At 34.5% G+C, this 17,366-nt stretch overlaps 1 protein-coding gene across 1 annotated transcript; it reads right to left on the bottom strand.

Moving 5' to 3' along the window:
- Nucleotides 1–8,727: 8,727 nt before the first annotated feature.
- LOC120590132 (olfactory receptor 51B2-like) lies at nt 8,728–9,663 on the bottom strand. The gene has a single exon (XM_039847767.1). The coding sequence runs from the start codon at nt 9,661–9,663 to the stop codon at nt 8,728–8,730; it is 936 nt and encodes a 311-aa protein (XP_039703701.1).
- Between the last annotated feature and the right edge of the window lie 7,703 nt (nt 9,664–17,366).

Genomic DNA, 17,366 nt, shown 5'->3' with positions numbered 1-17,366 from the left:
GCCTACTGCCCTGCCTACCCTCTGAAACTTTTCTTCCTCTGCCCCACTGTCTTTGTCTACTGGTGGAGTTAGCTATCTTATGCTCAGCTCCACCTCCAGAGCCATCTTTCTCTTCCCCACCCCCAGGAAAATCAGCTGCTTTTAAAACTCAGGGCTTTGGGAGCCACTGTCTTTATTTTCTGAGCTTCCCAATCATTGTGCACACTTGCTCTCCATATTCTTTTGTTTGTGTTTGTTGATAAGCTCACCATAAGGATAAACTTTAAGAGAGAGAATCTCAAACCTCTCAGAGACAAAAGAATGCATTCTTTGGTTTTAAAAACAGCTATAAAGGAATTCTTACAGCATGCAAAAAAACTTAGGCCATCTGAGCAAAATCTTAACTTAGTCCATCTTCCTGAAAACATATTTGGATCCATGCTTTTTCTTTTAAGTTTTGAATTATAGTGCTGACTGTGTGTTTATGTATGTTTATATGTGAAAATAAGGTATATTTCTACCATTGGATAGTATTGCCAAAATTTGATTTGTAATTTCAAATTAGATTGTAAAAGGGCCCTATTCACTTGGCTTAAAACAAATGAGCGCTCATGCAATCTAGAGAAATAACAAAAACTGATGCAATTGCTTTTTAAAGCTTTTTAAGTGCATGTGATCTAGGATTAATCTTTAGTAAATAAAAACTAGCTTAAGGAAGTTGTTTAATTAAGAAGGACCTGCAGTTGCCCACTGCTCTGCTAGCTTTGGAGCTGAAAGACCAGATGTGAAGCCAGGGTAACATGTATGATACCTTTGGAGACCTTAGTCTGTCATTTTGCAAAGCTAGAAGGACACAAAGTCCTCAGATTAAGATCCAGACACTCATGGCAAAGCCTGATTGAGATGTCGTGGTGATGGAAAATGACTGCACATGGAGAATAAGGTGTGTGTTTGCTAAAAGAAGGTATGAGGACTAGAAATACATTTTTAGTGAAAGAAAAGAAAGTAGTTTTGTCCTAAAGTGATCTAGAATATGTAAAGAAAGAGATAAGACAAAATCTGGAAGGGTTATGAAAGTCACAGAAAGTTTGTGAAAGTTGCAGAAGGTTATGGAGGAGGAATCTTGAAAAAATAAATCTTATGTATCGTCAAACTAAGATTGAAACTAATTTAAGCTAATTTTCTTTTGACGTCAAAATTATGCTAACACAGAATTGGAATTTGAGTTTCTTTCTTGTTTAAAAGGACAGAAGTTTTTCTATACTATTGATATATAAAATATCAATATATACATATTGGTATGCTCTTATTAGGAAATTGTAAAGAGAAAGTAAAGATTTTATGTTTTATCAAAATGCTTTTCTATGGTCTGCATCATCAGCTCTTTGATTGCTTTGATAAACTGAACCTTCCTAATACTAAAAGAGTTAAATTTTACTTCTAAATAAAATAAGGAAATTTTCTTTACAGAAGGGAAATGTAAAACTAATTCATTTTATTTGATGTTTGGAAAGTGGATTTCAATCCAATTGCCCCACCTTGAGGATAAAAATGTATTAATGATGATTCGTATATATTCTCAGCTGAGAATATATACGAATTGGGTAGAAGTATTCCCATGTTGAACGGCTACAGCCACCACAGTTACTAAAATACTTTGAGAAAGGGTATTTCCTGCTTGGAAAATCCTCAGAGTCCCATTGCAATCAGGGAGCCCCATCTTACTGATACTGCAGCATTTCCATTGTGATCATCATTACCAGTCCTCTGGTTTTGTGGAACAAACTGACAAGAGAGTTAAAATTTAATTGGCAAAACTTGTGGAATCTTTCAATTTGCCTTGGCCCAGGGGTCCCAACTGGTTCATGGCCTGTAAGAAACCAAGCCACACAGCAGGAGGTGAGGGGCTGGCAAGCAAGCAAATGAAGCTTCATCTGTTTTTGCAGCAGCTCCCCAGTGCTAGCATCACCACCTCAGCTCCACCTCTGATTATCAGAAATTAGATCCTCATTGGAGCACCGGTCCCTGGTGCCAAAAAGATTGGGGACTGCTGCCTTGGCCTAAAGCCCTTCCACTGGTATTGCTTAACATGAAATCTATTCCCTTTGGTAAATATTGATTGTACCCTTCTAAAATCATTACCAGAAGACCTATGAGAGTAGACCAGGGAATATAAAATCTGCCTCATTAAGGCGGCATTCTAATTTATTGCAAAGAACTTATAAAGGCTCTTGAAATTAATGCAAGCTCATAGAGTGATCTTTTCACAGTGAGCTCCCAGGAGACATAACACTGAACAACATGGCCTACAATCTGTAAATATGGTCCATGAAAAAGAATATCTTTACAAGGACTTTCTTCAGCCTTGCTGGAAGGGACCATACTGGGTACTGCTAACTAATCCCTGAGTTATAAAGTTAAAAGGTATTAATTCATGAATTCATGTTTTTATTTAGGAAGGCTCCCACATTTGTACCTCGTTCATTTGATTGAATACCCCATCCTATAGGAGACCTCAAATTATCTAGTTATCTAGAGCAGCCAGTCACTCAGGCAAAAAGATGTTACTCGAAGCAGATGGCTTTTCCTGGGTTCAAGGACTGGGCCAGTAAAATCAGCTCCTGTTATGCATTATTGTTATGTTTATTTCATAGTGTCTACAACACTTATTTCTTGGGTACTTAACAACCTTAACCCTCTCACAAAACGCCGATCACCTTTCCTACGTGCTGTCTAATTTTTGTCATTTTAACCATTATAAATGGGAAAACTTGGCATAGAAGTATTATGACACAGTGCTTTCCAACCTTACCCTCTGCAGGGTACCTATCTGAATGCTGAATTGCCATCCAATGTCTGCCTCTACCTCTGGTAAAACTGATGATCTCATAGTTATTTCTGTTAGCAATTTGTCAACCATTTAACTTTATAATTGATTTCATCAAACCTCCCCCTTCTGTAACTTATTGGGTTAAGTTTCAGAAGGGAGTTCCACCTTTCCCCCAGTGTCTACCTAAACTCATCCTAAACATCAGTCACACTCTCCCCAGGTGGGATCTAACTATCTCCCACAGTTAAGTTAGTCACTAGCCACCCCTTATCACATTGCTACCTGTATCTTAAATGCCTTAAATCTGATTGTAACTATTTCAATCCTGACTTCTGTGGAACTCCCCTTTGTAAGGCCCCTGTGAGTAGAAACAGCACACACTGTCACGAACCTAAATGTTCATCCCAAAATGGCCAAACATATGAGAAAAACATACCTCTAGAGGGATGTTCAAACCAGACAGGGCATTCCAGTTTTGCTTCTAGTTGGAAAATGTTCTCACCTCTCTTTCTGTTAATGAATTCATAAGTCAACAAACTCTTACAGCCACTCTTTGTGCCCTCAGAGGTTATATTTTTGCCTGTGCATATGAAAATCATCCTTGGGCATTTCATTATCTAGATAGCTGACTAGGCAATGTCTTTTGGGTCACTTGACATCCTCTTTTACTATCCTCAAAATGATAACAGCCACCCCTCCAAGTTCTCATCAGAGTAAAGAGAGAGACTTATCAATAGTAGATGAGTAATCTGATGAGGATTCCTGTTTATGAAGATAACGCTTGTGGCCTTTCCATGGGATGTGGCTTGCCAACAGGTTTGTTAGCAAATGAATTATATTTTCATGGAGTGGACTTGATACTGCCCAATTAGATATAATGATGTGAAACCTAACTAGAGCTGTCAATCGAATCTCTCACTCAATCGCCAGTCATCCGAGCCCAGCTAACATCTTTTGACTCCTTAGCACAAGTAGTCTTTAACAATCATGTGCTCACAGCCCAAGGAGGAGTTTGTGCCATAGCCAGTACCTCTTGCTGTATCTGGATGAATACGCCTTCTCAGGTAGATTTAGAAACAACCAAACTCTTTATTCTTGCCAGATCCCTTAAGGGGCATTCCAGTTTTGCTTCTAGTGTTGATAGTTGGTTAGAATTGAAATTTTCTTACATTTTCACTTGGCTCCCAACTGGGCTCTGAGATATTTTAAGGTCTGAATTGCTCATTGTTTTGATTATTGTTTTTCTAATTTGTTCAATATATTTCATTGTCAAGTTATTGATGGGCCTCCATTTAGCCATGCTTCAGGGAGAAACCTACACTAAATTGCCTGCTTCTCACACTAAACTGCCTGCCTACGCTGTGTTTCTGCCATCTGCACCAACCCGGTAAAGGAGTTCGTGGAATCAAATTTCAACCAGTAGGACTGAGACTTTCCCAATCTTTATTAGAGTTGTACAGCAATATACCATTAGCATTTTTACTGACCAATCAGAGAAGCTCTACTCTGACCAATCAGAGCAGTGCTTTTTGGACTAGTAAAACTGAGGATTTGCGTGAGAATGAATCAATCAGAAACCAAGGAAGGGGAATTCTCTCTATATAAGTCAGCACACCTCTAGCTCAGAGAGTGTACTTTCCCTTTCAGCCAAAGATTGAGGACTGTGTTTCCCCAGCTGGACCTGAAACACCGAAGACATCTCAGCCAAACAGACAAGAGCAGAGCAGGCAGAACAGAACAGGCAGAACAGAGCGGACCTGACCAGAGCAGGGCAGAGATATCTAGCCACCAAGAGGCCCCACCCAAGGGCCACCTTGCCTGAAGGCCGCCTCACATTTGTGCTGTTCCACAGCTTTGCTGTATGATAATTGAGTTGTAATACTATTGAGCTGTCTCACAGTCATGCTGTTCCACAGCTGTGCTATCTCATAATTGAGCTGTGAATAAAGTTTCTTTCTTCTCCACATTCCAATATGGGTGTATCTGTTGGCATTGAATTGGCACCAACAGTCATTGGCTGGCGATACATAAAACAAAATATTATTCAGCCAAGTAAAGAATGAAGTTCTGATATAGGCTATGACATGGATAAACCTTGAAAACATTATGCTAAGTCAAAGATGCCTGTCATAAAACAATAAATATCGTGTGATTCTATTTTCATGAAATATGTAGAATAGGCAAATTCATAGAGACAGAAAATAGATAGAGGTTACCAGAGGCTGGAAGGAGGGTAGAATGGGGAATTATGGATTAATGGATACAGAATTTTTGTTTGAGATAGTGAAAATGTTCTGGAAATAGTGTTAATAGTTGCACAACATGGTGAATGTAATTAGCTTTATGAAATTGTACACTTAAAATGGTTAAGATGGAAAATTTTACATGAGATATATATATTTAATATATAAACCGTAAGATACACATTTCAATAAAAATAATTCAGTATATTCACTTCACTTCGTTAAATTTATTGTCTAAGTTATAAAAAGAATATTTTGAGATCAGAAATTATAAAATAAGACTTTGAAAGATTTATCATTGTTTCATATGTGTGTGCAAACATACAAAAGCACAAGAGCATAGCGGCGTGAAGTCTCTTAGATCGTAGAGGTGATTTTTTAAATTTTGTTTTTATAATTGAAAAGGTTAACTTATTTAACAAGTCCACCCAAGAGAAGATAGTATAGATTTTTTTTCAGTTCTAAATGTTTATTTTCAAAGATTTATGATTGGGCATCTGTGAAGATATGTCCTGAACCAATAGCAATTTAAATAAGCCATTATAAAAGAACTTCATTTCTCAATATGTTATTGTTATTTACTGAGAAAGTAATCCAGGTTTTAGTGCTCCATCCCATCTTCCTTTTTACATTTGTACCAAATCCTCTGTCTTAACCCATTGCATCATATAATTTTTATATCATCTCATATCTGGCAGTATATTTTAGACTGCTGATTTAGAACTGTCTCCACTCCAAGAAGAACCTTGATCTATCCTGCTTTCTTCCTGGATAGGAATCCCAAGACGCATTTGTTTTATGAGCTCTTTTAGGCATCATCAGGTTCAGTTTGTTTCTATTACCATGCACTTCTAAACTTTTAACATTCTCTGACACATGCCTTGCATTTACTATGACTCTTAACATCAGGCAAAATGAACTACATAATAAACACGATTTCAGCAAATGAGTAAGTAATACACTAATATTTTGTTTTAAAAAGCTCAGTCCTACACCCTGGAATATTTCTTTCAGTCACTTTATTAAATCATGGTTTCATCACTTAGACTCATTCTGAAAGTCCCAGAATTAAAAAAAAATTTTGCTACTCTTATTTATAAACTTAATACATAACCAACAATTGCTTTCCATTAATACTACCATTCTTTTTTTTTTGACAATGATTTAAATAAATTTTTTGGATTTTATTTTATTAGTTTCAAGTATACAGTATATTGGTTAGACATTTATATAGTTTATAAAACAATCCCCCTAAGTACTACCATTCTTTAAATAGCATAAAACATGAATTTAAGATTATCTTTGCTTCCTCCCTTTCTTTCCTCTGCTTTTCTAAGAAACCGTGTATCTTATTAAATTTAGATCCTAATGTGTCTCATATCTATCCATTACGTTCTATCTCCACTTTCTTAAATTGAACTATTATTATCTCTTTCTCAAACTTCTCCAATACCCTCCCATTATTTCTTCTGTTTATCTCCTGCTCCCTCAAATCCATTTTATACATAATACTGAAATGATGATTTAAAAACTTGAATGAAATTGTGTTACTTTCTTCAAGAGCTTTCCAAAACTCTTTGGGTAGGTACTCAAACCCTTACTATGGCTAACAGGGTGCTTTGTGGTCTGGCCACCTCTGCTATCTTCAGCTTCTCAAGTAATCATCCTTTGCAAGTAGCCATACTATCTATCTGGTGGTTCTATAATTCATCCCACTGGAGACCTCCACATATACTATAATTTTTTTTAGAATATCATTACTCCTATTTCATCAGTTTATTTCCAATCCTTTTTCAGATTTCAGCTGATGGAAGACTTTCTCTGGGAAACTTACCCTTACCTCAAGACAGAATGTGGTCTCTTTTGAGACTTGCAGTCTCATAGCCGTTTTTTCTTGTTTTATTAATCACAAGATTTATTTTAAATTTGAATTTATTTGATTTTTGACTCTAATTGTTTAAACATTCCAAGAAGAAAGGTTTGTGTCTGTTTGCTGCTAATTATATTATCTAATAATATTATTTTTACATAGCAAAGTGCCTGTTCCATACTAGTGCTTTAAAAAAATAAGCCAAATAAATGATTAAATATTGCTGTTACTTCTATGAAAACAGGCCCATGAGGACTGATTTAAATTCCTTACCCTATTCTAACCAATGTACTGCATACTTGAAACTAATAATAAAATTAAATAAATAAATAAATAAATAAATAAATAAATAAATTTCTTACCCTCTTCTGAATGCAAATCTATTATAACATATGTGAAAATAAATTATGCAAACATATAACAAAAAATATAAATACATCTGGAAACAGATTGTCAGTATGGCCTCAATATGTCAATAGATAAAATATTTAATAAAATTATTTATATATCAACTTTTAAATTATGTATATAGAAAGACAAACAGAAAACTGAAAAATATAATGTTTAATTTATATTATAAATTTAAAAGGAAAGGTTTGTGTTTGTTCACTGTTAATTATATTATCTAATTATATTATTTTTACATAGCAAAGTGCCTGTTCCATACTAGTGCTTTAAAAAATATGCCAAATAATTGATTAAATTTGCTGTTACTGCTATGAAAACAGGTCCATGAGACTGATTTAAATTTTTTACCCTCTTCTAACCAAAGTACCGCATACTTGAAACTAATAATAAAATTAAATTAATGAATAAATAAATAAATTTATAATATAAATTAAACATTAGTAATGACATATAATGAACTCCTACAAATCAATTAGAAAAGAATGAAAATTAGCCCCCAAAAAATATGATCAGACAAGTCTAATGTGAGACTTGCAAGAGGCCACAGAAAATTTGTAATTATGCTTTATAGCAATAAAAAATAAATTGAATACACGATCAGACAATATCAGACAATATTTCATCTACCAGATACATCACGAGTGTTTCTGTTTAACATTTAGAGAGAATATCAGATAAATCAATTCATGAAATGAACCAAAGGAAAATTTATGAATTCGGAGATTCTAATGTAAAGCTTTCTAAATAACACTTTTATCACTTGAAAAACAAATTCCGCTTTAAAATATAGTAGTTTTGAGATATAGTATATGAGCTCATTAGTTCTCAATCCACATGCACTAGTTCAGCTTTGCATAGCCACAGAATGGAGCTTCAGTCTTTCCTTACATAGGCTGTGGTTGACCCAAGATGGACATTTAACTTCACCTTTTCTGAAATATTACTTGCACTTCTTATTGATATGGAATCTGAAATGTCCTATCTTCTGTGCTTATTAGAGTATTTGTCTATATCCTTTATGTCCATATTCTTTCCACTTTCCTAGAATCTCTCTCTCTGTATATACATATACATATATAAATATATACATATATATCAATATAACTATTGCTGTATCCATCTGAATATATGTATGAATATATGAATATATGAGTATACATATATCTATATATACATAAATATGCATATTTATTTCAATATATATACATCTATATATGTATATATGTATATACATCTTTATATTCGTTGCATTCCTGCTTGACTTATCTTGTAGATTTATGTAATAATTTAAGCCTATCTAACTGTTATAAAAGAAAGATTAGGTATAAAACTCACATCCCTTTCACTTATGCAAAAAGTCCAGGTTCCTGGAGCTCTCAAGATTTTGAAATAAAGGCTCAAGCCCTATTGTGCACAGAAAACAGGTGAACAATGCTTAGCTGAATCTGCTTGCTCTTGACGCTGTAGATAATGGGGTTCATGAATGGAGGGAAGAGGAAGTACACATAGCTCATGGTAATGTGGACCACATGTGGTGCATGTTTCCCAAACCTGTGGATGAAAGTCAGGCCAATCACGGTGATATAAAAGACTAGGACACAGCTGATGTGGGAGACACAGGTGTTGAAGGCCTTAGCTTGCTCCTTGGCAGAGGCAATGCCCATAACTGTCTTAATAATTAAAACATAAGAGAAGAGAATAATCAGAGCATCTAGGAAAAAAGTCACAGCGACCAGAAAAACTGGATAAATACGATTAAATGTAATATCAGCACAGGCAAGTTTCATGACATCTTGGTGGAGACAAAAGGCATGGGAAAGAACATGGGAATGGCAATATGGGAACCAAACGAGTGGCAGAATTGGGGGCAGAAGGGATAAAAAGCCCCTCAGCAGTATCCCCAGTCCTACCTTCATCACGCGAGATTTGGTAAGAATGGAGTTGTACCTCAGAGGTATGCGGATGGCAATAAAACGGTCATATGCCATGGCAAGCAAGACACCTGATTCCACAATAGAAAGGGAATGAATGAAGTAAGCCTGCAGGAAACAGGCTCCGTGGCTCATCTCTCGATGATTCACCCATAAGACACCCATTACAGTTGGCATCGTGGTCAAGGTCACCATCAGATCTGTGCCTGCCAGCATGGCAAGGAAGTAGTACATAGGTTCATGGAGACTGTGGTCATCCTTGATGAGGTAGAGGAGGGTGCCGTTGCCAAGAAGCACAGAGACATAGACCGCAAAGAAGGGGATGGAGATCCAGTGATGAACTGTCTCCAGGCCTGGGAAGCCAGTCAGCAAAAAGGAGGCAGCACTAACATTGGGCCACATAGTATGTCCACAGGTGAAGAACAGATTTCTAGAAAACTTTTAACCTGGGAACCCAGATTTTTCAGTATACCCTATCTCCTCATGAAAATATATTACAGGAGCCTCAATCACAATCTCTGTACTTGATGAATAATAGTTATATGTATGATTTGCAACTATTTTCTTGTAGAAGGGCAGTAGAACAGTAGAGATTTCCAGGCTGTACTAAAAAATAGGAACCATGTGTTGTTGTTGTTTTTCTAAATTATATATAATATTAGCTTAGTGCTTAATATTTTCTGACTTAAAATATTTTTAAAACATCAGACCATACTATTATGTATATGCTAGAAAATGTTTGAAGCAATAATAGTAAAAAATGAAGATAATTATATGCCAATCAATAATGATATTGCATAGCTACAGTGCCTTTTTGATTGTAGATTTTTAAAATATATTTAAACTTGACTTTAATTTTATATTTTACTATCAACACAGATACATTGTTTTTTGTTAGAAAACTTTGTTTTCTTTTCAAATTGAATATCAGTGTTTTATGAAATTCTAACAAAAGTCATAAATCTTTTATGGAAAAAAATAGACAAGAACAGACAATGTCACCTTTAGCCTAAAAGCATTCACACTTTTCCTGAAGTCCATTATGGGTACCCAATCAGAAATTGCAGATCTGTTTTGACACATTTGTCAAGATGAAGAGCCTGTGCTATTAATTTGCCCACCTCTGTGGCATATGTCTCACTATACAGGCCTCTGGAAAATCCTTCTTACTCTTCTCTTGACTGCATCTAAGATCAGAAAGGAGAGGAGTCATGCCATATTTCTGTTCCTGGCATTCACCCACTCCACAGTCTTGTTGCTAGTATGGTTACTTGTTTCTCTCTTATTTGAAATTTAGTCCAGAAGCTTTCATCTTAAAAAATATTGAAGAGGCTAGGTGAGAGATTTTATTTATATAGAAATCACCTCCCCAGGGTTTCACCTCTCTGGACACTTGGGAGATTCTTTGATTTCTCTTCTCTTTCTTCTTTTTCTGGGAGTAGCTGAGCCACTCAACCAATGATCTCATGTAGTCCCCCCTCCAAGGATGTGTTAAGAAAAATGGAAACTCAAATGCCTCACTGATAGAAAGATGCCAGGGCTTGGTTGTGTGACCTCAAGATCCTCAGCATCAGGATTTAAGGAAATCCATGCATGTTTTTCCATTGTCTATCTCTAAGGTCAAGTAGATACCAGTTACTCTCAGGAGTCATATGTGCCTTTGTTAGTCCTACAATTTGTAAATTCCAATTACATTTTTATCTTTTCTGTTTCCTTGGAAAAATCAGTTTTCAATCACAAAAATCTCAGTGGATCTATGAACAGCCATGTGAATGAAGGACACAACACAGCCATGTTGTGTTTTCAAATTACTTTGTTTATATCTAGATCATTGCTCATTTTGTCCTTTTCGTTAAGAGAACATAAAAATCTAGTGGAAACTAAGAAGAAAATATTTGCCATAAATTCACATAGCACTATTATTTCTGCATAAATGTCAGTGTGCTGGCGGAGCACATAGAAAATACCTCTGGGGTCTGGGACAACCTCCTAGAAGAAGTACTATTTAAGCTTAGAATTGAAAAATGAAAAGAATAAGCAATACAGTAGTTTGGGTAAGAAAGAGCAGAGAAAAACATATAGAGAAATCAAACCACAATGAGATATGACTTCATACTGGTTAGAATGGCTATCATCAAACAGATGAATGATATGTCTTGTCAATAATAAAAGTGTTGTCAAGGATATGGAGAAAAAGGAATTTTTGTGCACTCTCAGTGAGAATGGAAATTAGTGCTGACACTATGGAAAACTGTAGGGTTTCCTCAAAAAATAAAAACAGGACTACCATATAATCCAGCAATCCCGCTTCTGAGTATTTATCCAGAGAAAATAAAAACAAGATCTCAAAGAGATTATGTGCACTCTCATATTCACTGCAGCACTATTCACAATAGCCAAGACATGGAAACAACCTAAGTGTCCACGAACAGATAAATGGGTAAAGCTGTGAGAAAGATACCTAGCTAGCTACATACATAGGTAGATGATAAACGAATACATAGATGATAGATAGATAATAGATAGATGATAGATGATAGTTTAGATGGATAGACAGATAGATAAATAGATAGATAGATAGATGATAGATAGATGATAGATAGATAATAGATAGATAGATAGATAGATAATAGATAGATAGATGATAGATAGATGAATAATAGATAGATGATAGATAGATAGATAGATAGATAGATAGATAGATAGATAGATAGATAGATAGATTAGTTAGATAAAGGAATATTATTCAGCCAAGAGAAAGAAGGAAATCCTGGTATTTCTTACAAGATGGATTTAATCTGAGGGCACTATGCTAAGTGAAATAAGTCAAACAGAGAAAGACAAATACTGTATGATACTACTCATACAGAAAAAGAAAAAAGCCAAACTTATAAAAACAGCAGAGTGATGGTTACCCAGCGATTGAGGTATGGAAGAAATGAGGAGATGTTGGTCAAAGGGTACAAACTTTCAGTGGTAAGAAAAGTAAATCCTGACAATGTATAGCATGATGAATTCAATTAATAATACTATATTATATACTTGGAAGTTTCTAAGAGAGTAGATTAAATGTTCCCACCATAATACAAAGAATTGGTAATTATGTGACATGATGGAAATGTTAGTTATAGCTATAGTGGTAATCCTTTTGCAATATATAAGCATATCAAATCATCACTTATACCTTAAATTTACACAATATTTATGTCAATTTTGTATCAATAAAGCTGGAAAAATTAAAATTAAAAAAATGCAGAGAAAAAACAAACACAAAAGCAGCCAACCAAATGAAAACATGTGTACTAGCCATGGGACAAAAGGAAATATTATTAATTCCAACAAAAATAATTTTATATTAAACTGATACTAAAGAATTATAGTATATCTAGAACAAGTTATGAGAGAAATCTCAATACACAATGAATCTGTGGTAGCAGGTTCAGATCACATAGGATCTTATAATTCACATCAGGAGTTTTGACTTTATCCTAATGACAGTGAATTTGAAATAAAAGATGGAGGTGATGCTTGTGATCAGATAGTCATTCTTTAAACATTATTTGCTACAATATGAGGAGCACATTGGAAAAGAGGTAGAACAAGTAAGAAAAAACGGGATACAATAATCCACACGATAAATTCTGTTGGTGTAGATGTATTATTAGTGGGGTTGGATAGAAGTGGATGGAAGAAGAATGCTATGATTTACAAAGAGTAGATTGTGGCGATCTATTGTATATGGTAGATTAAAGAGAAAGGGCAGTGAATGATGACATCTTCATTTCTGACTTTAGCTGAGTATAGAGTGATTCTATTTACTAGAATAGGAATCACAGGAAGAGAATGACTTTATTCATTAATCAACAGTAGTTTATTGATTGACTCATGCTAAAAACTGTTTTACACTCTAGATTTGAAAAAAAGGATGAAGAGAATCCACTTAGTTTAGGGCATTCTGTCACTGCAAGCAGAGATGTCTCCTAGACAGTTATGTATGTCTTTACACACTCAGCATCTTAGCTTCTTCATCTGTAAAATGAGGATGATAGACATTGTGGGGATAATTCTTGTGAGTACTAAATAATACGCCTAAGAATTGTTGTAAATATTAAATGAGTTTCTTTATCTTGATGTTTAGCACAAGGCATGGCAGATATTAAGAGCTCAAAAAAAGTACTTTTAGTTTTTTTCCCCACTCCGGAAGAGTGAAAAGCCTAGAATGCAATGAAATGAATCATAGGTACATAGGACATTAACAAGAGTCTCTGATGACCCAAACCATAGAATCCAACTAGGATATGAAGGTAAATAAAGAAAGGAAAAGACAGAAAATTTATTGTAATGGAGGTCTCAATATTGCAGAAGAATGCTATATTAGGAATAACTGAAGGAGAAAGCTGGAAGGTGATCATTTTTAAAGTCTATTTAAAACTCTTACTATCCCCATTGGCTATACATTTTATCATATGACAGAATCATAATATATTTAATAATAAACCACTTTCTGATGAATTTTTCCCCTAACGTTTTGAGTAATACTTGTCAAAATATTCAGATGTTAATTTTTGTCAATATTAATGATGTTAATATTATAAAATTGTCGTTTTTATATTCTTACGTATATGAATATTGTATATATGCCGATAGCATCAAATAATCTCTGAAATCCTCAGCAAAAAAACTCTTATGAAGTGCATTTTGTTACTCTTAATTGCTAGATGAGATAACTAAGCCTCAGATAATAAGTGGTTAGTTCAACTCACAAAGATGGTAAAAGAAGGAGGCAGCAGTAAAGCTGCTATTTTGTCAAAGGCCGCAATTTTTCTACAATATTGTGCCATCTTTCTAAAAATAAGATTCTTTAATCCAAAAGATAAATTGGCATAAGTAAAATTATTTTATTTAAAAAAGTGATACTGATTAAAGTTTTTGCATTTTTAATATATTAGTCTTTATTTGCATGTGACAGGATAAACTCTATTCATGCTATCTAGTAAGGCTTAAAAAGAAGGTATTTATTCTAATCAAACTTTGTTATACATGTAATAATGCTATATGATAATCTGAACTAATTGAAAACTAAACTTCCATTTCTATTTTTTTTTATTTCTCAGAGGTTTAGCCTTATATATTTTAGTGATATTATAAGAAAGTAAGAATCATGTCCCTTATATCTTCTTTACGTAGTTTATCAATTTGAATTAGCTTTTCTAATTTAATCTTTCTCTTTGAATCCATTTACAAATGCCAATATTATGACTTCTAATCTGTGTACATGTGTGCTGACTTTTACTTCTGCTTAGTTTATTTTTTTCCATCCTTGCATTTAAAATTTTTGTTGAAGTAAAATTTATATATGGAGAAGGGAATATGCCATACTTTTATAGTTCAGTGATTTCAAAACTGAACCCACCATGTAACCAGCACCCAGATCTTGTAATAGAATATAACTAGCATGCTAGAAGCACCGCTTATCCCTACTCACTCCTAAATTCTAGCTACACCCAGAGTAACTATCTTCCTGAAGTGTAGCAGCATAGATTAGTCTTGCCTGTTTTTATTCTTTATATAAGTGGAATCCCATAAAAGTTAGGCTTTTGCTATTTTGTTCAACAGTATGTTTGGGATTATTGCTGTCGTTTTAGTTCATTCATTCTCATTGATATATAGTAATTCATTATAAAACTATACCACAGTTTCTTTAACTATTCTTCTGTTGGTAGGCATTTGAGCAGTTGGGAATTATTTTCAAAAATATTTCCTATGAAAACACTAACTTGAAAAGATAGCTCTACTCTTATGTTTATAGAAGCATTATTTAAAATAACCAAGACATGGAAATGACTTAAGTGTGCATCTTTAGTAAATGGATACAGGTTGCCACACACACACACACACACACACACACACACACACACAATAGCATATTATTCAGCATAAAAAAAAAGAAATCCTGCCATTTGCCCACACTGATGGACCTTGAGAACATTTATGCTAAATAAAATAAGTCAGAAAGAGAAAGACGAATACTGTATGATCTCACATGTATAGGGAATTTCAAACAAACAAACACATAAAAAGATGAGATTTGTGGTTACTAGGTACAAGGGAGGTTGGAGGAGGGACACTTTCAGGGAGATGGTCAAAAGGCACTAAATCCCAGTTGTAAGTAGTGGGCACGACGACTGTAGCTAACACTACCACATGATATACATGTAAATTAAGGCGGTAAATCCAGAGAGTTCTCATCACAAGGAGAAATTTTTTCTTTTTTTTAAAATTTAATCTATTTGAGATAATGGATGCTAATTAAACTTATTATAGTTATTGTTTCACAATATATGTAAGTCAAACCATTATACAGTATGTATTAAGCTTACACAATAATGTATGTCAATTATGTCTCAATGAAACTGGAAAAGTGATTTCCTTTAAGAAATTATGAGGCAGCTAGACCAGAGCACTCAATCTCCATCCTAGAGTTTGGGGACAACTTCACCAATATATTCATCTCCCTACAGTCTGCTACCTCCATCTTGAAAATAACCCTGCTCATCCAATAGCGAGTAGCTTTCTTGTTGCTCTTCAGGTACACTCAAAAATACTCATGTCATTTCCCAGCCCACTGTGTGCCCAACACGCATGCCAAAGATTTTGGTGCACTCCAGTTCGTATCTCTCATTCCTCTCATATGTAAGTTACAGGTAATTGAATAAAATATGTCTCAAAGACCCACACCAGGTAACTAGGATCTTTCTCAGAGTTTGAACTGAAAAGATCTTGACCAATTTGACTGGGGTCTCTTCCACCAAATTTGACACTGTAAAAGAGGCAGCTCATCCCTAAAATTTAACTATCAAATTACTTTTGATTGCCGTTATATGTGTGTGTGTATTAGCTCATGCACACACACACACACACACACACACACACACATATACGTGCACATGCACACGCTGATACAAAGCTTCTTCTTTCTTAGAGAGGATTTGTTGGACTTGTTCTTAGAATATCACAGTAACTGGAAACTACCATAGGAATAATAGATTTTCCACAGCTTCCATACTTCAAACATAACTTGCAAAGTCAGTCTTTCCTCAGCCATAAGATGGTCTGCACCAAGGTGAGCAAATGAAATGGTGATATCTAGGGTGGAATTTTCTGTTAAGATGCTTATATATATTACAGGTCTCTTGGGCACATTATGAGAAACAGGAAACTTTGGGGGGATACCCAGATTTTAGGATTTTGGTGTATGTTCAGCATCAATAGCTTGAGTATTTTACTCAAGGGAACATTTTTCCCCTTGTGATATTTGTGGAAGAATAATCCGATTTCATAATTAAATCAGTCTGAATAAGTTTTGGTAAATTGCCATATAGAAAACTTTTCCCAGACTCAATTTTTAAGCATTGCAAGGATTGAATTCCGTTTCTCTTCATATTGTTCTGTCTTCCCAATATAGATCATTGTATAGAAGATGCCAGAGACAGTATCTACAACTTCTGATCTTTCTACCTACAAAGGGGATGTACCTACAAAGTAGAGGTGTCTCATATTTTTATTTCTGAAGCTATTATATTTTCTTTTCTTTAGTCCTGACATTTCTTTCCTGTCAATAGGACAAGGTAAAAGTCTATTTAAATCACCTGATTAGATAACTTACTTCCTCCAGGAAACTTGTCTAGTTTTCTCCTTCAAGAATTTGGTTTGGTCACTAAAGCTCAGGAATTCTCCTGAAAAAAAAAAGTGTAAATTCTTCCTTGAACAGTGAAGAGATATATTTATTGTAAGATCTGGGCATCTTGAGATGAATACACTGAAAATTCGCAAAATTCTTTAAATTCTCCATTTGTCATTGACTTGTGACTTCATCTGAAAAATATGAAATATAAATCATGGCCCCAGAGAGTCTCCTAACTCAGGCTAGAGGGTATTGTAAAGGACATCGAGACATGCCAATTTAAAACTAAACTAATTTCTCTTCATTAATGTTATTATGAGAATAATGAAAAATTTTACAATTAGAATTTATTAGTAGAGAATAATGATCACAAAATTATTTTTGTTTGTTGTTATACATGTGTGCATTAATTTGCATGCAC

Source organism: Pteropus medius, unplaced genomic scaffold, assembly GCF_902729225.1.
Source record: "Pteropus medius unplaced genomic scaffold, Ma_sr-lr_union100, whole genome shotgun sequence".
In the NCBI taxonomy this organism is placed as follows: domain Eukaryota; kingdom Metazoa; phylum Chordata; class Mammalia; order Chiroptera; family Pteropodidae; genus Pteropus; species Pteropus medius.
This window is presented reverse-complemented; position numbering and strand designations above follow the sequence as displayed.

Coding starts and splice junctions, on each gene's coding strand:
- LOC120590132 (XM_039847767.1), bottom strand. CDS start 9,663: ATGTGGCCCAATGTTAGTGCTGCCTCCTTTTTGCTGACTGGCTTCCCA.